Raw genomic sequence first — 26,467 nt, 5'->3', positions numbered from 1 at the left:
TTATTTTGCTGGTAGATCTTTAAACTAGAGATTTCAAGCTTCAATTTTTCAGGAAATATAGACTTCCAAAAGTCGCTAAAAATTTTATAAAATTTTCTTGTTCCTTTAATTTTTTAGATAAGTGTATTATAAGGTAAATGAAGTTTCTAATTGTACTCAATTTGAGAAAACGTATCAACTAAATCGAAGAATTTTGCTTGCCTTAAGTAATTTATGCTTCTAGAAATTTATTACTAAATTGAAGCAATAGTTTTCTTAAAATGAGAGGTATCGATTCGATTTTGGAAAAAAATTACTTATTTTAAGTATTTATCGAGACAAGATAAATAATTACTTGAATTTAATTTTTAAACTTCCCGCTATAAAAATTGAAAATTAAAAAAAAAACAGAAATTATTGGTTTCGGTCTGATTTTCGAAAATCGAGTTTTCATCAGACCTTGACGTTTTAAGGTCCTAGGAAAGTATTCTATTTCCAGATGGACGTCTGGCAATGGAGAATTTCTAAAATTATTTGATTGATTGTCCGTATTTGATTTTCAATACAGTACAACCTTGTTATAAGTTACTCGGTTATAAGTTACTTCCTCTCAATTTGTTTTCGCTCGTCTCGGAATATTACCTCCACTCCAGTTCCACTAACGCAGTTTTTAGGTTGTGGTGAAGAGTTTGCTTCTGCAATCTTTTTATAAGTTAATAAAGTATGTGCGTATATATAAATGACAAACGCCAGCTAATTTATAAAAGGACTGCGGACACAAACACGAACACGACGCATAGATATACAGAAAACTAAGTGATCACCGGGTAAATGATAAGAGTAGGGAAAAGCCATTTCCAAGAAATTTTTCTCCTACAGCCCCTAACAGTAACTTATAACCGGGTTGTACTGTACTTCGAATAAGTATCCACTTCTATATTCTTTATCAGTCTCAAAGATTATTTCCCGAAAATATTTAAGAATATAAAACAAATGATCGAAAAAAAATTAATAAACTTATTTTTATTTACAGTAATCACAATCTGAATCGTCTTACATCACAACTATCATCATCAGAAGTACGTCGTGTCCGTTGGCATCCAGGATCACCAAATGACTCACATCTACTTATTCTCACTTCAGAAAACTCATTCCAGTAATTAAATAATTCATTTCTTTATCAATTATTTACAAAACTAAAAATATTTATTTATAGATTGTTTGAATGTCCTTTGGGTAATAAACCAAAATTGATAAAAAATTGGAAGGTTGGACCGACCCCAATGCTATCTCCATCAAAAACACTTCCCAATATTGAATCACTTGGTGAGACCGCAGTTGATTTTGATTTTTCAACTCCGACAATTCCGTCTTATAATTATAATAAATACGGAAAGTTTGGAAATTTTACAAAAGAAACCCCACATTGGAGTGACATTGAATGGCCAATATTAGTATTACGTGGCGATGGAAATGTATTTTTGATTTACGGAAACATCCTATCAAACTCGTAAGTGTTTCTTTTGTTCAGTTCTTAAAATTTTGTCGTTTTCAAGAAACATATCGTATCCCAGATGCCATAATGTCTTATAGTTACATCCCTCATGGCATCCAGGAACCATAAGGGTGTAAGAACAAAAGTTTTACTTGAATCAATGATTTTTTTTGTTTATTTAAATCAAGAAAATGTTGAAAACTATAAATACTACGAAAGTAAAATTACACAAAGCACACATTTGACGCATGTGATATCGATAGTAGGGGAGAGGTGCTGTCAGAAAGTTAGTTGGTAGTATCTTTTATGTGACTGACTTAGTTAATTAGTAAAAAGTCAATGTTAACTTGTTAAAAAATCAGTTTATGGAACTAAAGTCAGGGACCACGATGACGGCGCGCGTTGGCTGCAGTTGTAACACAGTGCAGGGGTAGTTGTAACACGGAACGAAATAGATATTTTTCACCAAATTGCTTTTATTATTCAGTCTTAATACATACTATTATACTTAATTAACTCTTAAAGTCAAGTATTTAAACTTAAAGTAGCACATATATTTGTATCTTTAATATAAATTATTAAACATTTATAAATATTAAAACTACACTATCCTAGAGTAAATTTGTCCCAGGAAAAAATGATCAGACCTGATCATACCTGTCCATGCCTGTTCATGTCTGAAGCATTAAATATACTCAGGCTTGATCATGCCTGTTCATGGCTGTTCATACCTGTTCATGTCTGAAGCGTTAAATACGCTAAGGCCTGATCATACCTGTTCATGCTTGTTCATGCCTGTCCATGCCTGTTCATGTCTGAAGCGTTAAATACGCTCAGGCCTGATCATACATGTTCATGCCTGGTCATGTCTGTTCATGTCTGAAGCGTTAAATACGCTAAGGCCTGATCATACCTGTTCATGCTTGTTCATGTCTGTTCATGTCTGAAGCGTTAAATACGCTCAGGCCTGATCATGCCTGTTCATGTATGTTCATGGCTGTTCATGTCTGCTCATAGATATAAAATTTTGTTGACCAAGAATCTATCACATATAAGATTTTTATTATTTAAAGTTCATACGAAACTTAATTGTCAACTAAGTCTCTTGGGTCAGTGGGTAGCGTGTTAAACTTTCGAGCGCAAGGTCCACGGTTCAAATCCTCCACACGCCCGAATGTTTTACTTGTTTTTTATTTTTATAGCAATAATTATATATAATATAATATAGTTATACATAATTATATATAAGTATATAGGGCCATTTTTTATATATAATTTTTTTCCCGGATGGACATGAACAGACATGAACATACCTGATCAGACCTGAACATGTCTGAGCAGGCCTGACCAGGCATGGCTATTTTTCATGCCTGATCAGGCCTGGAAACTCATGCCTGTTCATGTCTGATCAGGTCTGATTATTCTTTGGCGCATCCAGTTTGCGCAGATCCCATACACAGCTCTGAGTGTTACAATTGACCCTCACGCAGAATCGTTAATAAAAATCTAATTATAATAACAAAAATCAGTAAATTGATATAAAATTCGATCATACAATACTCTTGGTATGTCCCTTAAAGTATGAATACAAGTCTTACATCATAACATTAAAAAAAAAGTTTGTTATTAGAAAAATTGTGAAGCGTACAAAAAAAAGTTTTCACGCGTATTTTCAACAATTCTCAATATTTTAATATCGGAACAAGATTAATAAGTGAAACTTTGATTTAATCAATAATTTACTATTTTGAACAAGTTAAAAAAATAATAATAATAATTTTTAGTTTTTTTAATAGTTTTTTATTGAGTGTTACAACTGCTCCTTGTTACAACTGCAGCCTCTCCCCTACTACCTCAAACGTATATTAAGGATGTTTGGAAGACATATTAAAATATTCAGTATCTATTAAAAAAACTACCGATTATTCTGTGAAGTTTCCCAAGGCTCCTCAAAAAATTTGAAATTTTTTTACTAAACGGTTCAAAATTGTTTTATAGTTTTTTATGAAATATTTTTAAACAATTTACATAATTTATTTCAGATAAAAAAAAGTTATGTATTTTTTTTATTTAATGTTAGATTCAAGGCATATTCACTGCCAAAAGTTTTCGAATAATAATTACAAATATTAAGAATTTTTTCAAAAAATTAAGTAAAGATTGAAAATTTTGTGTTACTTCAGGAAATTGACATTGACTATCAATTTATGACGATAAATTCATTTTCTTATATGCAGTATTTATAAAGATATTCGTTAAATTAAAATTTCATATACTTTTGTCTTCGATTGTCTCTCCAAAACATCCTTAATTATTCAATAATAAAATATCACAGGAACACAACACTAATGTTAATTATTTGTTAACAGAAATCAAAAACCATTGGTGCAAGGCTCATTATCAATTTATCCTGCGTCATTCGACAATTACGGAGTCGATTCATGCTCAATAGTCTGTCTACCAACAACTCCACCATTAGTAGCTATCGCCACGTCTACAGGTCTTATTCATCACGCAATTTTATTGTGTGATAATTCCAGTATCGCTAATGTTGACAATCTTAATAAAAATACTTCATCAACTGAGGACTCAACTTTGAATCAGCAAAATGACGATTCCCAAAAACAATTTGATAGAAAAAAAACTTGGTCCGAGTATGGATCTAATTACAGTCTTCATACTCCCGATGATGGTTTGTTTGTTTTCGAAACAATCGAAATGCAGTTGGGACTACTCTTTAGTGATAATGATAAAAAATACAATTGTTTTATTAATTTACATCGTGATCGTGGTAATAAGGGTCGTTATTTTTGCACACATAATGCTGGAGTACACATGATAACATTGCCTGTGGCATCGCAATTGACGGATTATTTAAATTGCTCTGAAGGCAAGTATATTTTTATTTCTTTCTGTGAATAATTTTCACAGTTGAATTTTAATCGTTTCCCTATTAATAAAATCTATGAGAAAACCCAGCTTAGATTTTCACATGTCGTTTATGGATGTCGAATATAGTTGTCTAGGAATCCAGGATAGATTCCTCCTGTACAAATAAATAGATAGCAACTATTAGAACACTCGGTACGTAACGGACATAGTCTGGGTTCGATTCACAGTTCGAACTATCCGATTATTTTTCTCAATTTATTTATAAACTATTCGTTGAGAAAGTCCCTTCCTTATCCTTCTCAACTCTTTCCTATCCTGTCTCTCCTTCCTTAATACAAGAATTTTGGAACTCTTCACGTATCTTTTCCCGCGCGCGCGCGCGTGTGTGTGTGTGTGTGTGTGTGTGTGTGTGTGTGTGTGTGTGTGTGTGTATGTGTGTGTGACCTTCGAAACAATAAGATCTGTTAGAAATTCGGTTCTCGAAAATCGGACCGAAACCAATAACCCTTTTTCTTTGAAAATTTTCAATTTTCTTAGCGGGAAGTTAAAAATATATATCAATTTTGTAAATTTATTCTTCATATTTTATTTGTTATTATTAATTCATTACAGATAATATTGATTTATACTTACCGTCGTCAATTAAACCATCAATATCGCAGTATTTAATCTGCACACGTACGAAACATACAGGAGCTGATGAAGCAACACCAGTATTAGGATTTGGATTGCTAGAACAACCAACTCCTATTGTTATCGCTCTACTGTATTCTGGAGTCGTCGTTAATTTTTCTGTCATAGATTTTGACTATCCGTCTGCTGTCGATAGTGATGAACCGGTTATTAATTCAAATAACACGGTATGTATGAGCATTTCACTATGTTTTCGTATTCCGGTAGTCAAGTTCTTTTTTTTTTTAAATACTCACATACTTTTATTGCAATTCAAAAAATCTGTAAGCTGGTTGACCCTGCAGGTCAGCCCCGAAATTTCCCGCTGTTTTCGAACTTAAACAGGTCGAAAGCATTTTTGTCAAAATACTTATTCGAGCTGGACGAGCTCGGCAATATATCTTAATATATTTGTATTTTTGAGCTCTTCGAGTTTCATAAGCAGTTTTTAAAGCTTTGTTCACGATTTTGTACTGAAAAAAAAAACTTTTTTCAAGTAAGGTACTGGCGGATAATAAGGCCTAGCTAAGGGAGATTTTGAATAGAATCGAAAATATTGCATGTAATTATCGAAATGTATCATTAATTTTTATTTCAATACATTAGACATAAAATGTAATGAAGTAATGATAATTTTTACCATAAACAAACAAAAAATTATACTTTTACAAAAACCATACGAATAGGCCTTATTTTACTACGGTAGGGTAATAAGGCCTACGGGTTAAACAAACTGGAATAGTTTAACTATACAGTTGGACCTCGTTATAAGATTAAACGTTATAAGACTCTTCTCTTCAATTTGTTATAACTCGCTTGGAAGACTTCCACCACCAACAACTCAATAAAAGTTTTGCGCCGAAACCTCGTTATAAGACTAACGATCAGTACGACTAAAATCGAGATAAAATGTAAATACATGAAGACTTTAGATGAAATAATTTATTTTCATAAAGAATACTTAAAATCTCGTGGTATCACATAATTAATTAACAAAAAAAAAATGACAAAATTCGGTTTATATATAATTATACATGAAATAGATTAACTGTGTAATAGAGTTGAAACAAATACATAAATAAAACGTAAAACAGAGATAGTCTTATAGCGAGGTTTGGGCGCAAAAGCTGTTAAGCACAATAGTGGGGGTACCTCAATTCCAAAAATTTTCTCGCCTACAACCCCGAGCTAGTCTTATAACGAGGTCCTACTGCACTTAATAAAATTGGTATTAGAGATGATCGGAACTCTACAAACTTGTCGTAACATCTCTATGTAAGATCCTTCTACTAGAGTAGCCTTCAGCAGAGGTGGTTATTTTAAATATCATTTCTGTTACTTAGGCCTTATTACCCGCGGGTACCTTACATAAATGTTTGTATCGTACCGAGTAAATAATCGTTTAATCTTAGTAAAAATGTACTCCAAACGAGTATATTTTCTTAAAATAAGTATAGGAATTCTTATATCAAGAAAATATTACCCGCTTGAAGTATATATTTAGTATGATTAAGAATATTATTTGTTTGTATAGTCCCGAGTAAATATTAGTTTAAATGAAGTATTTACACTTGGAAAAAGTTTTTTTTTTAGTGTGCTTAATGAAATCAATGAATTTATACAAAAACTTATGGATGCAATTTAAATAGAGAATTCGATGAGTTTTGGATCAGATCAGAACTTCAATATATAAAATATCCGAGAAAAGTGTAAAAACCATTGATTTTTCTTATTTTTGGATAATATTAATTAAGCTAACGAAATTATTACAATAAAATCTGAAGTACCCAAAAGAGACTGTAAAATGGCAGACTTGGTTTAATTTTAGGTACATTTGATAACCTATATAGTGAGTTATTCTGGAAAAATGATAACAATTGTTATTATTGAAATATTTCATCGCCAATATCTTTTGAACTAATAGATCGCATACATACACTTGGAGATCCTCTTGAAAATAGTCAGAATAGATTCCTATGGACCTCAAAACGTCAAGATCTGTTGAAAACTCGGTTTCCGAAAATCGGAACGAAACCGATAACTTCCTTTTTTTTGAGAACTCACAATTTTCTTAGCGGGAAATTAATAATTTTATCTGAACTTCAATTTCTGAATTTTTGACAAAATTTAAAGTTTCGAAAAAGTAGTTATGTGGGTATTGAAATTAAAGAGCCGATTAACTGAACCTGAAAACGATATTCCGTTTATAAGAAATTTATTGAGATGTAAATGTATATAAAATGATAAACTACTTTTACTTTTAGGTAACACGAGAATCTTTTGAGAATTATATTAAAAATCTTTTGAAACATAATTCGACATCACAGCCTATCACTAAATTGGGCATGACATCAACTTTAAATGGAAAAGAATGTTTTGAGGTAAATTATTTATTAAGCAATTCAATATTTATATTAGACTGGACTAAAAAATCAACTTTTTTTTTTTTTTTCGATACTGTGAAAATATTATTCCTGATGACCAAAAAAAATTATTGTGCAAGTTGGGCCTCTTAAAATTGATATTAAGAGGTGTATCGTTACGACTATTCGTTTTTTGACAGAAATTTCATTTTTTACCCAAAACTCGTAAGTTATCTATCTGAAAAATGTGAGCAATATATATTCTTAAAGGAAATTGGGTTCCCTACAAAAAATCTCTCCAAGTAAATTGACGTACACCGAGCCGTTTCCTTGTAACCGTGCTTTAAATATTGATTTGTTTTTTAAATTCTTTGTTTATATTTTGGATTTTTGTAACTACTAGAAATATTAAAATTTGTTATAGTCAAGATACATATTTTTGAAGGAAATTTAATGCTCTACAAAAAAGGTCTCTTAACATTTTTTGCTAAAGTGACTCCTCCGAAAGTTATTCAGGTTATTTAAGTCGTTTTAACTCAACTTCAACCTTGAATAACTTTTGAAGGAGTGAATTTAGCAAAAAATATTAAGAGACCTTTTTTGTAGAGCATTAAATTTCATTTCAAAATATGTATCGTGACTACAAAAAATTTTAATATTTCTAGTAGTTACAAAAATCCAAAATAGAAACAAAGAATTTAAAAAACAAATCAATATTTAAAGCACCGTTGTAAGGAAATGGCTCGTTTTACGTCAATTTACTAAGGGTGATTTTTTGTAGGGAATTCAATTTTCTTAAGAATATGTATTGCTCAAATTTTTCAGGTAGACCATTTACGAGTTTTGGATAAAAAATAAAATTTCTGTCAAAAAACTAATAGTCGTAACGATACACCTCTTAATATTGATATTAAGGGCTCAAACTTGCACAATAATTTTTTTTGGTCATCAGGAATAATATTTTCACGCTATCAAAAGAAAAAAAAAGTCGATTTTTTTGGCCCAGTCTAATTTATATGTATATGAGAGTGGCCTAAAGAAACCAACTATTGGGACCATAGGAGATCCAAACGAAAGTGTAGCCAACGCAACAAATGCAAGCTAATCTTAAAACAATCTTAGACAATAATAAAATAAAGTACAAATTGAAATAAAAATTTTTATTTGATATAACACTCTCACTATAAGGTAAAAGACCTCGTACCCGACTACTAGTCTCTTACCTTAATAGTAAAATGTTATATTTGAACAAAAATCCAGTTAAAAGGATGAAAAGAACAAATAGTATGGCTGACAAACTCCTTAAAAGTATCTACTTTTAATTTTGCAATAAACGGACAATTCACATTATACTAAAAGACGCGAAAAGAAATTCAGCCGTCGGTAAGGTAAATCTTGTTAGGTAACTAGCTAAGTAATGGAGCAAGCTCTATTGTTGTAATTGAATTTAAAAATGATTTTCTTACATCTATAACTACCTATACTTTACAAACCAATAAGATTATTGTAATATTTTCAAGTTTTAATAAGTAACTAATCATAAATTTGTATAAAGAAAATCGAGATCAGAATTTTCTAAATAAATTGACATCTTAACAAAAATCTCCTTTATTTTCTAGAAACCATACAAATATTCAACAAAATTTATAATAACAATACATAAAATTTAACGACATATATATTGATTATTGTAATGAAAATTTGACCATTTTTTAAAATTTAAAGTTAATTATATACTTTTATGGGAATATTCTGATTGAGAAATCCGATTCACTTGATTGAAATCCGATTAGGACTCGATTGAGTTTAATCAGAATGAATCGATTAAATTATTTAAACTTAATTAAGTCAAAAAATTATGTATTTTTATTCTATATATAACTAATCATCAGATAATTAAAACAGTTATATGGATACTGGAAAAAAAAATTAATCTACACGGAAAAAAATTATGCTCAAAATTTGAATCGTTTGTAGTTTATTTTTGATTTAAAATTCGTATAATCGATACTTATATCAAACCAGGATCATTAAATATATTCCAAAAAGGCTATTATTTATATTAAAATTTGATACACATACAAGAGCAAAATTTGTAATTTCGTATAATAAAATTAATATAAAAAAGAATCGATAAATTGCTATCTACAGTTATTACTATTCAAATAAACATAGAAAAATTTTAAAAACGAGGAACCGAAAAATTAGTAAACGTACATATTAATATATAAAGATCTAGTATATGAATTTTTTATTTTATTATTTACCACTTATTCGATATACATGTATAATAAATTAATTTATACTAACGATTAAATAACATTTTATATTAATTATAAGTCAATGGAATAGAATTTATAGAATAAGAGTTAAAATTTTCGGTATTTTTATGAGCAACAAAATCAGTATCTAGTATATTAATGTTTCATTTTATTTTTGACCACTTATTCGATTTATGTATATTGTCAATTAATTTATAATAATGAATAAATGATATTTTAAGTTAATAATTGATCAGTGATATCGAATTTATAAAATAAAAGTTAGTAACTTTTGCAATTTTCGACTGGAAAAATCAGTATCTAAGATACCAATTCTTAATTTCACCCATCATTACTTTTTAATAGATTAAGCCATAAATTAATTGACTTTCACTAATAGTCACGTATGATACCTAAAAGTAATAATATTTAGTTACGTTAATCTACAAAAAACACATAATAGTACTAATTATTGACAACAGATTCCACTTTTTACTATTATTTATTAATTTTTAATATTCTATTTTTTCCGTGTAGTAGAAAATAAAGTTTAAAAATTTATGTATTTGCAACATTTTTAACTTAGTTTTCTTTAGACAAATTTAATATCAATTACTTATTAACATTTAAAAATATTACAAAAATTTGAAGATATAACGAAATTGATTAAATCCAATTATAACACTCTGATAGCTAGACTTTCTGAACAGAAAGTTGGTGTACATTAGTTGCGACCAACTTGAGGACAAGTTGTTACCAATTTTCCCAGAAAGTTGGCGACAATCTACTTGTCGTAACTTGTCAACACCTTTCTGAGAAAATTAAAGGCGAATTTCCGTCAATTAATGGAATGTCAACTTTTGCCACCAACTTTCTCAGAAAGTTGTCATCAACTTAAGGAAATGCCAATTTTTGCGGTCAACTTGGCGACAGGTTGCGGCAGTAGATTTTCGTCAGCCTGCTGCCAACTTGGCTATCTGGGTAAGCTTGCTCCATTATTTAGTTAGTTACATAATAAGATTTACCTTACCAACGGTTCAATTTCTGTTCGCGTTGTAGCTCTAATGGCCAAGTTTGCCGCAACTTGTCGATAACCTGCTGCCGCAACCTGTTGCCAAGTTGGCCACAAAAGTTGGCATTTCCATAAGTTGACGGTAACTTTCGGAGAAACTTGTTGACAACTTTTAGCTCGTGTAACTGTTGACTACAAGTTACTCAGAAACTTGGTGACAGGTTGAGACAGTAGATTGTCGCCAAGTTTTTGAGCAACTTGTAGTCAACTTGTAGTCAACAGTTACACGAGCTAAAAGTTGTCAAGTTGGTCGCAAATCATGTACACCAACTTTCTGATCACAAACTCTGGCTATCAGGGTAGTAATCCCTTATAGCCAAGTAGGCAAGCAACTTGGCGACAATCTACTGCCGCAACCTGTCGCCAAGTTGGCCACAAAAATTGATATTACATTATTTGAAGGAAAGTTGCCTTCTTTGAACGTTGTCTAAAGGTTGCGGCAGAAGATTTTCGCCAACATCTGGAAAGTTCCAAAATACATTTAAATTTTCAAATTCATTCAAAAATTATTCCAATCCATTAGAATGTTCCTGGATTGTTCCAAAAATTTCGAAAATCATTTGGAAAGCTCCAAATTATATTGGCGCAAAAAATTTTTTCTTTTTCTAAGAAAATTTTTACTTGACCCAAGAAATTTTTTGTATTATAAAGTGAAAACAAAAATTTTCTTGGAAGAAGAAAAAATTTTTTTAGGCGAGAAAAAAATTCTTGAGCCAAGAAAAATTTTTGTCTTCAAGACATAATACAAAATATTTCTTGCGCTAAGAAATACTTTTTTTCTGTGTAGTTGTTTAAATCTCATATAAATGATTTTAATTTGTTTAAAATGTTTTGGATTGTTCTAGAAATTTGATAAGATTCTGTAAAATTCTGTTATCTATATAAATGTTTTAAATAAGTTCAAAATTATTTTATCTGTCTAGAACGCTCTGAATTGTTTTAAAAATTTTTAAATATTATGATGAATTCTACAATATCTTTAAAAGTTGTTAACTACACGAATTTGATTCGAACAACTCGATCGGAAAATATTCTTGGACGATATGAATTAATTTTGAGTAATATGCGACATTCAAATATTTTAGTACTCATCAAATCGTTTTCGAAATTTTTTGAACAGTCCAAAAAATTGAATACATAAATAAGTACCCTACCAAAAACAAAAACCCAGCAAAGCGGGTGTTTGCAGCTAGTATCAGACTAATAATAATTTTAATAATCAACAGTTTCTCGATTGTGTAACAAATGTGTTACGTGGAAATTATTTTGTAAAACATGATCATGTTCGCAATGAGATTGGTAAAAAAGTACGAGCTTTAAAAGCCTTAAAAATTCATCAATTAAATGAATTAAATAATTTGATGCAAATAAAAGCCGAATTACACGATAAAGCTCAACATTTAGCTGAACGTTATGAAGACATAAAAGAACATCAAGAAGAATTAACTCGACGGTAATTTTTCATTTTTATTTAATAAACAAACCGAAAAATCATAATTTTTGAATACTGTAATTGATTATTGTAATAATTTTTTTTTTCTAGATCAAGAGAAGTTTTGAGGCAAATTAATCACAAAGAGTTAACAGCTGCTGAACGTACAGAAGCGTTAGAATTGAAAGAGTTGAATCGCAAAGTCGATGAATTTACAGGAAAATTTGACCGATTGAAGAATAAAGTTGATAATCAATTGATCAAAAATGACTTGTCTATTGACAAAAGTAATCAAGATATTAGTAATGTTGGTGTTAATAAAAAAACTCAGTTGATTTTGGGGGAAAAACAGGAGGAAGTTATTAAAAATAGTTTACGTAAAATGTAAGTAGTCTTTTATACTTGGGTGATTCTACCAAATAAAGTTATTTTTATGGGGCGACCCTCGACGATTTGATTCAAACTTTGTGGAGTCTTTCCATGTATTTAAAAAAAAATTCTCTAAAAATTTGAGCCTTTAATATGCAGCAGTTTCAAAGTTATGATTTTTTGAATTTTTTAAAAATTTTTATTTTCAACTTTTTCATTACTTTTTTTGAAGGAAACAATTTAAAAAAAAATGATCACATAATAGTTTTTCGTAGGAAAAATTCTCAACTTTCCAACGAGAATATCCATTTTTTATTTTAAGTTACAGAAGACCCTTTAAATTTCGTTTAAAATAGGAAAAACGATTTTTATGACTGTGCGGCGCTTGATACATCTAATTTGATATTTTTTTCTGAAAGCTGAGACCTTTTCCGACAAAATATGTAATTTTCACGATGTGCATATTTTTTATTTGAACAAAATTAAATGAAATATAAACTCCCAATGATTAAAAAACTTTAATTCTTAGGTTTTTTGAGGATCTTGATACATTTTTAATACAAATATATCCTTGGCTATTAACAATAGGTAAGAAAAGGTGTACTGCTTGTGTTTCTTTCAGCGTATTTGACTCTAAGTATCGTACGTCTAAAACATTTATTTTCTATAAAAAGTCATTATTCCTTGATTAAAAGAAACGATTCAAAACGATTTGTAATGTTAAATGCTCCTAAAAAGGGTGATTAAAAAGTATTCAAAGTATTCAAAAGCATTAAAAAGTATTAAAAATTTTTTTTCCAATCGTTTTAAATCGTTTCTTTCAATAAGAGTTGGTCATAAAAGTGAAATCAACGCCGGTAAAATTTTGAATAGCCTGGATGCATAAATCTTGCGGTGTGAGGATATGTTTTCTAGTATGTATATGCAGTAAAGCTCTGACAACAAAAATTATAAAATTATTTTTCATGATACCAGCATCAAAGCTTCAAGTTTAGGAATTAGTGACTTGAACTTTAATTCTTGGGTTTAGTTCAAAAATGATTTCAGGCTATTGATGTTATCTCCCTCAATGACAGTTCTAACTTTGTCAACAAGTTTTATAAAAATTTGTGTAAATAGTAAAGAGCATTTATGGTTTTTATTTAATTATAAATTGCAAATCATAAGCTACGCATAGACTTATGGTTGACCACACCATCGTTCTTTAATTAACTTAATTCTAACTGGCTGCTGCCACTGAAACTAATTTTTAATGCAGGTAATCATAAAAAAAATAGTGTGTAACACGAGATGAAACACGACTTCAGATTGCAGTTATTGTCAGCTTTTGCCTACGGCTTGGGCAGCCTAGTTCACTCTTGTCTGATATCGTTTTGTTTCATCTTTTGCCACACAATGAACCAATATAGTTTGATAAAACGATAAAATCAATGACTTGTATTTAAATGATTATTGATTTTGTTCAAACAAAAAATATGCACATTGTGAAAATTACATATTTTATCGGAAAAGGTCTCAGCTTTCAGAAAAAAATATCAAATTAGATGTATCAAGCGCCGCACAGTCATAAAAATAGTTTTTCCTATTTTAAACGACTTTTAAGGGGTCTTCTGTAACTTAAAATAAAAAATGGATATTTTCGTTGGAAAGCTGAGAATTTTTCCTACGAAAAACTATTATGTGCTCATTTTTTTTTAAAAATTGTTTCCTTCAAAAAAAGTAATTAAAAAGTTGAAAACAAAAATTTTTAAAAAATTCAAAAAATCATAACTTTGAAACTGCTGCATATTAAAGGCTCAAATTTTCAGAGAATTTTTTTTTTAATATTTGGAAAGACTCCACATGGTTTGAATCAAATCGATGCGGGTCGCCCCGTAAAAATAACTTTATTTGGTGGAATGACCCATTTATAATAAGTAGTATCTTAGATAGTAGAACACTGTAAAAAATCGAGAGTGAATCCAAATCTTCTTTCAATCTAAATTAACTCCGCCACTTGGAGTTCCGGAGTTTAAAAAAAAAACCACTCCGTTTAGATTTAAATCATCTTTAAAAAAAAAATCTTTATTAAATAAAAAAAATCGATTTTCAATTTATGTGACATTTAAAATAATTAAAAAATTTTATTTCAGGGGTGACAGTATTGCTGAATTGATTGGACAAGTCAAAATACTTGAAGAAGATTTAGAAGTTTGAATGAAAAAATTTTTTTACTTTTCAATTTTTTTTATACGTTTGAAATAAAAATATACTCAATAATTACATCAATGTATCTTCAATAATTAACATTTTCATGACCAAAAACGTGTTTTATTTATTCATTATTATTATTATTTTAATATCTAAACAAAAATGAATTATTAATGATTAATTAACTTTATCTCAAAACTTTTTTTAATCGGTATGTATAATATTCCTGTTGGAAATACTCCAATGTTGTCGTTGAGAAGACACACACAAACCTTGCGGTGATCTAAGATACGCATGCGTAGAACTAAACAAGTCCCAAAAAATAATGTATGTACAAGTATGACCCACAATTCATTCCTTACCACGTACCCTTGACAACTAGACATTGTGTGAAACTATATATAAACTTATGTATCGTAGAAGCGCGTGCAACTGTATATAATTACTAATAAACTTTATCATTTACTTTAATCGACTAAACTTATTATTTAAACAACAGGTTATGGGCCCAGAACACGTCTGGTGCGTTTAAAAGCTTTGTGCAAATGTAAAGATAAAAGTGCGTGCGAAAAACCGCGAGTTAACAAATAGTGAAACGTGAGTTAGTAACGTAACACAAAAATGGCGGGCACGAGTAGTAGTATACAGGCGCTATCAAAGGAAATCCACGACACTTGGAAGATACAAATAGAAGCATTACTGATCCAAAAGAAGCTATGGCGATTTGCTGATGGAACATCTATAAAACCCGCAGAAGTCAGCGGAAACGAAGAAGCCATTGCGAAGTGGACTGAGGGAGATCAATTAGCACGTGCAAGCATGATACTGGCCATAGCACCATCGGAACTAAAGAGCATAAAGACATGTAAGACGGCAAGGGAATTATGGCTGAAATTAGAAGAAATATACGCATCAAAAGGACCGGCGAGGAAGGCAACATTACTGAAATCGTTGTTCATACACAAGTTGAAGGAAGGTGAGGACATTCATCAGTACCTAGACAATTTCTTTGACGTTGTAGATAAACTGGCAGAAATGGACATAGAGATTAACGACGACCTCTTATCAACTATGCTGCTACACAGATTACCGTTGAGCTTTGAAAACTTTCGATGCGTCATCGAAAGCCGAGATAATCTGCCGAAGCCGGAAGAATTAAAAATTAAAATTCTTAATGAGTGCCTAGCTAGAAAAGGTGACTCACATGATACTGAGACAAAAGCATTTGCGGCAAGGTCAAAAACTCGAAAAAACGGAGGAATTTACGGAAATTGTTACAAGTGCGGAAAACCAGGCCATTTTGCGAAAAATTGTCCCGAAAGGAAAAGGGATGTGAGACGGCAACGTGCAAGTGCAAATACCACGGAGGATTTCTACATCGCGGCACAGAGCGAAGAAAGGCTCGTATAGTCGCACGAGGTTTCAGCCAGCGACCAGGATCAGACTACAACGAAACATACGCTCCGGTAACGAGGCTAGAATCCATCAGGCTAGTGATGGCCATGGCTGCTGAGATGAACGCCAAAGTTCAGCAGTGGGATGTGAAAACGGCCTATTTAAATAGCGAATTAAAAGAAGAAATATTCATGGAAGTTCCGGAAGGCGTGAAAGAAGCAGTAGATGACATAGTGCGTACGGAAAGACGTGACTCAAAAATTCATACAGCCGCTGTGAAGATGCAAGAAGCCTTAAAACAAGAAAACAAGGTATGCAAGCTGAAAAAGGCGCTATATGGCTTAAAGCAGTCCGGAGAGAGGTGGTACCAACACCTACAAACAACTTTAAGAAAAATAGGACTAAGACCAACAGCGGCGGACCCGTGTGTATTTACTGGGCACCATGAAGAAGAAAAAATTATTATTACAATCTGGGTAGATGACATGTTAATTGTATCAAGCAATGAAGCATTAACTAACCATGTGAAACAAGAAATCAACAAGGAAATTGAGATAAAGGATCTCGGTGAAGCTAGATACTGTCTGGGGTTAGAAATTGATCAACGTGAAGGCATAAAACTATGACAAAAGAAATACGTCACCGAAATTTTGAAAAAGTTCAAAATGGAAGACAGTAATGCAACAAGTACTCCAGCAAGTCCAAACACAAATTTAGGAGGGACAAAAGACACAGGAGGGCAACCACCGAAAAAGTATCCTTATAAGAAACTAGTGGGATCGCTAATGTACCTGGCGGTGTGTACTAGACCCGATATTGCACACACAGTCAGCGTATTGGCACAATTCAATGACAAGCCAAATGATCATCACTGGGGAGCAGCAAAAAGGCTCCTAAGATACTTAAAAGGCACTGCAGACTATTCATTGAAGTACAGCAAACCGTTAGGAAAGCTAATCGGATACGCAGATGCAAGCTGGGCAAATGACACCAAGGACAGACGATCATACACAGGATACACATTCCTATTAGGAGGAGCAGCAGTCAGCTGGCAATCCAAGAAACAAAAAACGGTCGCACTGTCAACTGCCGAGGCAGAATACATGGCACTGACAGAAGCTGCAAAGGAATCAATTCATCTCAACAGGTTCATGGAAGAACTAGGCATGGATCAATCAATAAGTGGGGAAATATTCTGCGACAACAGGAGTGCAAAAATGTTGGCAGAAAACCCAGCATTCCATTCAAGGACGAAGCACATCGATATTCGGTATCATTTCATACGTGAAAAGGTGCGAGAAGGGCTCATCAAGGTGGAGTCAATATCAACAGATGATATGGTAGCAGACATATTCACAAAAGCACTGCCTGCTATAAAACATGTGAAACACTGCGAGAATTTGGGGCTGTTATAAACAACACACGCCAACATTGAGGGGGGATGTTGGAAATACTCCAATGTTGTCGTTGAGAAGACACACACAAACCTTGCGGTGATCTAAGATACGCATGCGTAGAACTAAACAAGTCCCAAAAAATAATGTATGTACAAGTATGACCCACAATTCATTCCTTACCACGTACCCTTGACAACTAGACATTGTGTGAAACTATATATAAACTTATGTATCGTAGAAGCGCGTGCAACTGTATATAATTACTAATAAACTTTATCATTTACTTTAATCGACTAAACTTATTATTTAAACAACAATTCCCATATAGCAGTTTTTTTCAAGGCCTGCACAAGTCTGCTCTCAAGTTCGATAGTTGCTAGCCCCACCATTCACCTATGGGTCTTGCCCCAGATATTTGGAGCAGATTTGAATTGCAAGTCTTGTGTTAGTCTTACTCAAGAATTTTGGTGATTTTTTTTCTCCTTTTTGGCTATCGTCCTTATTGAGCCACGTGCTACTTACTGCTGTGATCGTTTTTTTTTTTTATTATGATTTTTCCCCTGTTTTCTTGTTGAGTTTCTTTTTCTTTGTTGTTGCTTCGTTTTTGTTGTTGATACTAGTTTAATATGTTTTTGTTGTTGTTCTTGTTTTATTGTTGATTTTATTTATTTATTTTTCCCCGTGTATGTGTGATTGTTTATAAAGTATGAGTGGATCTATGTATAGTCTACTAAGTGATTATGTGATATGAATTTGTTAGTAAATGCGAGGTGTTAAATACAATTAGGATAGCTCAAATGTTGAATGAGATGGTTTTAATGAAATTATGTAAAGGGTAAGTCACTGTTGGTGAAGATGAGAAGACCAGTGATTGGACCGCACAATCTGCATTATAAGAACATTTTAGATTACTAAACCTGTTAATTAACTTTATTCTGTCATTCTTATCAACCAGTTCACATTCCCAAATAACGTGTTCTAGAGTTTGGGGATGCTTCCCGCATTCACAGTTCGCATCCTCCACAATCTGCATTCTATGCAGGTGGACTTTGACCTGGTTATGTCCACTCCTAAGTTTGTTTAAAACTGTTATTTGATCTCTAGTGAACCCAAGTCCATGGAACCACGGTTTACTGTTAAACTTTTTAATATGCTTGAAATACTCCTTTCCCTTGGGGTATTTGATCATGTCCTCGTATGCCTCCTGGTATAGATTTGCCTTGAATCTTTCATTGTAGTACTCTGCTTCCAAGCCTTCTAATCTGTGTTGTGGGTTATCTTCATTAGCAGTTTGCTTCGCCAGTTTTTCTGCCTCCTCGTTGCCTTCAATTTCCTTGTGTGCCGGTGTCCATACCATGACTATATTTATTCCCATGTCTTTAGCTTCCATTAAGCTTTGCCTGATTTCCATCATGCCGATGGAATCTTTGGGGCTACCTGGTCTCTCCAGCCCCTTCTGGGTGGATTGGGAATCTGTACATATCAACACGCTATTAATTTTTTCTCTGGCCGTCATTCTGATCGCCATTTTGATGGCATGAATTTCAGCTGAGAATATTGTAACTTCCTTGTTCATAGCCACACTCACATCCAATTCTTTTTCCAGACAGATTGCCACTGCTGCTACTTCGTTTTTAGTTTTTGACCCATCCGTGTATATTGAACTGTAGTTCGGGTATGCCCGTTCCACCAGTTGATTCCACTTCCCTTTCACGTCCTGTTGCTTTGTAGCTTTTCTTCTGATCTCAAGGTCTGCTTGTGTTTTTCTGAACCTACTTTTATGGCTGACCATTGTCATTGCTGGTTTGTCATATTTATTGATTCTATTCATAGTGTCGGTTTCCGATTCCCACAGTTTGAAGAGTGATGTGAGGTATCTTTCCCCCTTTTTCTCTTGATTTTTACTGACGAGTTTTGCTCGCGCTGTCCTCATTAAGTTAAATGTAGGTTCCAGTTGGTTCTGTGCTTTTGCCACTGTTCTTGCCAAGTATTTCCTGGACAAACATGTTGCCCTGCTGTTTAGATCCGGCTTTACAGCCAAGTGTAATAAAACATTCAGTGGTGTAGTAATCGGATTGCCTGTAGCCCTCTTAATGCGGAATATTGAATTCTTTTAATTTTTATGATTTGACCTTGTTGTGTCCTGGTAAAAGATGAGTCCCCAATCAATAGTGGCTCGCACTAGGCCTTTATATATTTGTAGGACTGAAGAAGGATGCCCCCCCCCCCACTTTTTGGTGAAGTTATGAATCAATTCTAGGGAAAAATCGGCGGGAGAAGCATGTTCGATCAACCTTGCGCATACCTTGCTCAAGATCTGCTTGAGTTAAAATTAGTGGGGGAAGGAATAGCATGGGGAGTATCGCGCGTTTTGAGCAGATCTTGAGCAAGCCATGCGCAAGTATCTGCTGCAAGTTTCTTGGGCAAGTAACGCGTCAGAAACTTTTGGGTGCACCATGTTAGAAATATCTTCAATCCTCCTGCCAACAATACCATTAGCGAATTATGCACAATTTTTAAGTCAGTTCCTTGCTACACAATCTGGCGCAAGGCGCATATGTACAAGAAGACACTAGTAACTATAGGCCTTGCACAAGGATCTTATACAAGAGTACTTGCTTAAGTACGTGTTACTTGGGTTGATTCAAATTAAAAAAAAATAGGTGCGTGTACTTGTAGACGTGCGTGAGAAGTTATACTTTATTGGCATCATTAAAAAATAGTTTCTAATTGCATGCAAATAATTAATTACAATAAAATAATGAAAGGACTGGAAAGAGATAGTCAATACAGTTGATAATAAGTATATATCTGTTTGCTGGAGAGTAATAGAATTTTAATCGGAAGCATTATTTTTTAAATCCATCAACTTTGAACTTCGATATCACTTAAATAGTTGGATTTACGAAGAAAGTCTAAGAAACCTTTCTTGAAGGGCGGTAAATTTTCTACAAAAATAGGTATTAGTCGTTGCTGTACACTAATTTTTGAGCGAGTAATAAAATTATGCTCATTGTATGACAATGGGAATGTGTCATTACTTAGGCAAGGTTAAACGGCATTAGAATAAACTTTTTTATTTCTTTTTTATTATTTTTGGATCACAAATAAATGATTTATATCATAGCCGAGAAAAAAAATCTCATTTGGTAAATAACGGACAGCCTAATAGCCATGTCTGGCCAATTTCCATACATGGTCATATATGGAGCATTCATATATGGTCATATATGATTCTTTTTTCACGGGGCGCAGTGATGTCAATTGCAGTCAAAACAATTTTGGTGCCATCTTCCATTTTACATTTAGCTGTACAAAACTCAACAAGTGATGTTACGGTTGAACTTGCCAGTTCCGCCTGTCTTACAGTCATATCAATATTCGGTGTAATGATATTGGTAGTATCGTGAATATTTTGATTAATGTCAATTCTTCTACCTCGAAAGTTCGATCGATTATATTGTATTATACAATTAAAATTTGGTATACGACTCTTCATTGGGTAACCAAGTTTCATTTAAAAGTAAACATTCGTTTTTTTCATAATTGAATGGGTGAGATCTATGAAATGAGCACGAAGACTTTTACAGCTAAAAATATATATTGTCAATCCATTACTATGTTTAGTAAAATATAACAGATCATTGATGATTGATATTCTTATAATATAATATTTTTATTCTATTTACATATATTTTTATAGTATTTATTTTTAATAACATAGGCGAGTGGTCTGAGTTGAGGTCATTAATGCATACTGGTTCATTACATTTTTTGATGTTTTTTATTCATGCTAAGTCTACTATTGATGATGTATCACCATGGGTCGGGATAAGTGTATGTTGATTTGGATACTCAAGACTGTAAGGTCTTTGTTGTATTTATTCAAACAATATATTACCATTTTTGTTTGCGCCTACGCAATTTCAGAAATTATGTTTGGCGTTTAAATTGCCCGCGATAATTACTTGATTATTAAGGTTCATTATTTTTTGAAGATCGCGTTTATTTAGTTCTCCCTGTGGTGGATTGTAGCAAGAAACTATAAGCATATTATTATTTAGTTTAATTGCAATCGTCTCTAATGCTGTTGTGTTTAAACACACTTGCATATGGGGTATTTTATTCTAAATAAAGATTATTACACCTCCGCCTCTATCTTTTAATGTTTAATGACCTCAGCTTAGCCATTGTTAGATAGATAATTATTAAGTACTAAAATTTGTGACGTTGTATCTTTACATGTTTTTACTAACACTAATAATTGATTTGTATTGCATGAAGAGTTCAAAATATTTATTTTATTGACTAGCTCATTAAATTTAGTTATATTATCCAAGTTTTGGGTATTAAAATTTTGGGATAGGATGATTACCATTAATAGTTTGAGGTATTTCCACATGACTCAGCGTAGTTGATGATGTCATCCTGCTGGCGTTGGCATACGTAGGAGTTACTTGCTGTCAACTTTGGTCAAAGTTCACCCTTGTACTCAAGGACAGCTGCTGACTTTGTTGCATAGTTGGTGTTGGAAAATGATGGACACGTATATTAAATGTCTTTTTATTCATTGTATGTTTTTTGTGTCTTAGCTTTTGAATATTTTGCAGTTTATTAAGATGTTCAATATATACTTTACATTGTCTGTAGTTTGCTGAATGACTACCAAAGTAGTTTACGCAGTCTGAAGCCTCATCTTTTGGCTTTTTGCAGTCTTCAGTCAAATGTGGTTCAATGCACTTAACACATCTTGGTGTGGAGATGCGAATGTGACTATGTATAATGGATTATATGTTGGTGTTCTTGCTTGTTTAGTTTTTATGAGCACAATTCTCGTTGTTTGTACACTACCGAGAGAAAGTTTGGAAGCATCTGAAAAAATATTCAGCGTATTACAAGTGCTTCCAAACTTTCTGTCGGTAATGTATATCGAGACTATGATAACTAGATATGAGTGAGCGATTACAATTATATAATGTTATTTTGTAAGTGCAAACGTATGTTAAAATTCATCAAAATTGTACGATCCGTGATATGTCGAACAAAATTTTTTCATACTTGGAATCCAAAAACATCAAGCGGTTGAATTTTTCTAGATGTACTTTTGCCCAGTGAACACATCAACGTAACAGTGATATCACATCTAGAGAACATGTAACGTTACAAACTCAACGTAAATTTTACATTCTGATTATATAAATTGTAATGTAAATGGTACGTCAAATTTGTGAGATAAATGTGACATTAAGATTACATGCATATTACTGACCGAGTGATATCACATTGGTGACCTTAATGTGACGTTATATTTATATCGCATACTAACATTAGCTTTACATTCTAGATATTACCTCAAAATTATGTAACAAAATCGACTTACAAGTGACATAATCTTGGTGATTCTATTTTATCGTCATATTTACCTCACAATGTAATGTTTCGGATATGTTCATACTGTTACATCACTCTTACATAAAAAATAGTTATATTTATTTTACATCGAAAAATTTCATCACATTTATGTAAAAAATTTTACTTTAAAATGATGTAAGTATTTCGACGGCATTGTGATAGAAAGAGTTATGCATAAAAAGTATGTATTTGTAATAATTAATATTTTTGCATTTTATTTATGTAAAAACTAATATTTAACATTGAAACGCGTTGAGGTTTATGTCGAATTTATGGAGTAAGCGTTTTTATTAATTTATATAAATTTACATCTGTATTTTCATTTGCTTACAAATATATTTATTTTATTATTGGACATTTTCTTTAATTTTTTTTATTTTTATTGTTATTATTCTTATTGATTAAATTAAATACAAATAAATAACGATAAAAATAGTTTTTAAATAATTATTTACAAGCAGGCGGAAAAAATTAATAAAGTGTCTGACGTGAGTGCATGCAGTCGCTGCACAATAAATATTTGGTAGTTTAGGAATCCACCGCTAAGATATTTGTGAGCGCCCAAATTGTTCCTCCAAGAATACATGCGATCCACCTTTTATGCCCCAATCGAATGCACATTCGAGGTAACCAGTTCAACGGATACATTTTTGTCGTATCGGCCCATGTAGGACGATACTTGAATAAAAACAAAATATTTCAGTATTAAAAAAAATAAACAAAAATAAGAACTTGGAGATTTTCAAATATTTATTAAAAAGAAATATACTTCCGTATAGAAAAATGTATGTATGTTTTTTAGCCAATAAATCAAATATTAATATCTCTTATAATTATTCGTTATGATTTTAATTTTTTTAATATTGCAATTATAATTTATAGCGCATAAAAGTGCTTTGTACAATTTAATAGAAAATGATGTCAATTAGAGGTCACTGTTCTATAACCTCAACGTAAAATTTATATTTCTTCATGACTTCTATGTTATGTAAATATGATATTCAAATAACATCACCGTTATATCACCAATGTAACATGTACGTCACATTAATATCACATTTACGTTTACTATATTACGTAACAATATTATGTAAATGAGTGTGAAATTGTGATATACATGTTATGAAGATGTGATGTGCTTGTGCCTTACGATTTTACGTAACCGAAAGTTTTCATTCTATAAATGTGACATCCCTGTTACGTTGATGTGTTCACTGGGTGAGTATGATCATTATTTCAACAGCTTTATTTGCTGGTTTAACGCTTTGTACAGCTTCAGGACAATGTCCAGTCCATGAATTAATTAGTAATAAAGATTTTGAACCAACATTTGGAAAAAATATCCTCTTTAACCAAATTTTAAAATGATCTGAAAATTAACAATTATTTAAGTTGAAACCAAAAAAGTAAAAAATAATTTATACCTGACGTTAATTTCCCGGATTTTGATGCTTCGAGGTGTATATTTTGTGGTCTAAGAATCGTCATGTCAACTATTGATTCAAATTTACCACTTGGTTCTTTAAAAACTAAAAATAGTGGGGATAAAAGCTTTCCATCAGCGGATACAGTTGGTTGAACTGTGTAACTATGTGTCGTAGAAGTAACAGATTGTACCCAACATTATACCTGCTTTTCTCTTTCAACGGCTAAAGTTCACCAGGAATGCATTTTCAACTGAAAACCACTTTGATCTGAATTGTATACATTTGGTAATTTATAAATTTCAATTTTTTGTTTTACATTATTGAGAAATTTTTTAGCCTGCTCTTTTAATAATTTTCCATTTTCAATTGTTTTGGACGTGATAAACTTATTTACTTTCCTCAATACAATGCGATGTGCTCGTTTGAATGATAGGATCCAATTTGGTGATGCTTTGAAACGAAAATCTTCGGCACCAATTTTTTTCTGAACTTGTAAGGCCCATCTTTTTAAATCGCAGTCATGTACTATTAAACCTGAATCTACAGCCGCTTTAAAATTTTCTAATGTATATTCACGAATTGCACTCTTTTAAATTGTTGTTTGATACTCTCTATACTTACATAGGAAGGTGTTTCTCGATTCACTAGTGCATTTGCCAACTTTTTGTCTTTCGGCACTTCCATTATCCAATCTTTGAATAGTTCTTGAAAATGGAGAAAATTTTCTTCGATCATTTCGACTCCGGATCATTTATTCCTATCATTGAGTAGAATATTTTGGATACTTTCCTTAATTGTATTTCTTCATTATTTACAGGCGATTCCGGAATGTTCATGGCTGAAATGTTGTTAAGAGTAGTCTTATAACATTTATAGGATTGACTTTCATTTTTCTGAATGCACAAAATAGAAGTTTTCGTATAGTTTTAAATTATTTACTTAAAAAAGTTACAAGACTTTAACACTCAATCGTGAAGAACGAAGTACATCGCAACTGAACTATTTTCAAAAAGATGGGTTTATTTATATGTTTTTTACGTTATTGATTCATATATATTTAAAATATAATCAACTGCTTCTTTTTTTAAGTGTCAGTAAGAAGCTATTTGAACCACTGCCAAGAAAATATACCTTAAAATTAAAATATGTTATTATTTACAATACTCGATATCCTGATGCAAACAATCAAGTCTGAAATTCAAAGTAGAAAGGTAAATAAATTATAAAAAAATAATATAATTATTATTTCCTCGGTGCTAAAAATGTATAAAAAATAATCCTCGACGAATTAAACCCAAAGCTAATAAAAGTATTGATGTTTTTTTGGTGGTCAATGTAGATGGACTTAGGGGATGTTCACCCCCTAAACTTGATTTTTCGGAAAATCCAAAAAAACGTATCCTCTATTTTTTTTCCTTTTTCGATCACCATTGGTTTCGTTAAAATCCATTGGATATTTTTTTTTTAATAGAAGTTTTGTGAATTTCAACCCTTATAACTTTTGTTCTATTTATTTTTTTATTATAACACCAATGGCACTTTTCATCATTTTTCATCCCGAAAATGATGCCGTTGGCTCCATTCGATTATTTAAACTGTAAGTATGTGAAACTTGCAAAATACCCCTTTGAAGCCTAAACTTCGATGGGTGATTTCACCTTCTAAATATTTTTCCGCTAATAAAAAAAATACGTGTCTCTCAGATTTTCACGGAGAATAACATCTCATTTATATCGAAATCGGAGGAGAACCTGGGAATATTTCCTTGTAAGATATCTTTAATATTATTGTGTACAATGCTTTGAGCAAATCATGCACAAGTCTTGATGACAATTTCTTGCTACATGATCTTGCGCAAGACCCATACGTAGAAAAAGACACTGGCACCAGAATCTTGCTTAAGCATGTGTTACTTGGCTTAAAAACTGTTTAGTAAATTTTACTTGCTGTATAATATACTTAATACTACGCTATTCATTAAACATATATTACTAATTACCATTTTATGTTTTTGGCTATACATTTAGTAAGAAATAATGCAAATTTGATGCATTTAGTAAAAATAATGCACTTATTGATTTGCATAAGTATTTCCTACTAAAATATATTAA

General features: G+C 31.8%; 3 protein-coding genes across 3 annotated transcripts in view; 2 read left to right on the top strand and 1 right to left on the bottom strand.

Moving 5' to 3' along the window:
• The window catches only part of LOC103568995 (nuclear pore complex protein Nup88), a 159,788-nt gene extending 144,991 nt beyond the window's left edge, over window positions 1-14,797 (top strand). The window contains exons 3-10 of the mRNA XM_014441367.2: window positions 1,013-1,135; window positions 1,196-1,489; window positions 3,844-4,364; window positions 4,979-5,226; window positions 7,303-7,419; window positions 11,961-12,187; window positions 12,278-12,550; window positions 14,668-14,797. Of these exons, the coding sequence (XP_014296853.1) occupies window positions 1,013-1,135; window positions 1,196-1,489; window positions 3,844-4,364; window positions 4,979-5,226; window positions 7,303-7,419; window positions 11,961-12,187; window positions 12,278-12,550; window positions 14,668-14,731 (1,867 nt within the window). The 3' untranslated portion in view covers window positions 14,732-14,797. The remainder of the gene's footprint in view (window positions 1-1,012; window positions 1,136-1,195; window positions 1,490-3,843; window positions 4,365-4,978; window positions 5,227-7,302; window positions 7,420-11,960; window positions 12,188-12,277; window positions 12,551-14,667) is intronic.
• A 1,901-nt stretch (window positions 14,798-16,698) lies between these two features.
• LOC128668762 (uncharacterized) lies at window positions 16,699-17,559 on the top strand. Its single transcript, XM_053742364.1, has one exon. The coding sequence runs from the start codon at window positions 16,786-16,788 to the stop codon at window positions 17,533-17,535; it is 750 nt and encodes a 249-aa protein (XP_053598339.1). The 5' UTR covers window positions 16,699-16,785; the 3' UTR covers window positions 17,536-17,559.
• A 782-nt stretch (window positions 17,560-18,341) lies between these two features.
• LOC106693484 (uncharacterized) lies at window positions 18,342-19,450 on the bottom strand. The gene is made up of 2 exons (XM_014441366.1): window positions 18,447-19,450; window positions 18,342-18,402 (listed from the first exon to the last, which is right to left on the bottom strand). Exons 1-2 carry the CDS (start codon window positions 19,448-19,450, stop codon window positions 18,342-18,344), a joined length of 1,065 nt encoding a protein of 354 aa, XP_014296852.1.
• Between the last annotated feature and the right edge of the window lie 7,017 nt (window positions 19,451-26,467).

Source organism: Microplitis demolitor, chromosome 10 (assembly GCF_026212275.2).
Source record: "Microplitis demolitor isolate Queensland-Clemson2020A chromosome 10, iyMicDemo2.1a, whole genome shotgun sequence".
Classification (NCBI taxonomy): Eukaryota; Metazoa; Arthropoda; class Insecta; order Hymenoptera; family Braconidae; genus Microplitis; species Microplitis demolitor.
The sequence above is the reverse complement of the archived record's forward strand: the minus strand, read 5'-3'. Positions and strand labels throughout refer to the sequence as shown.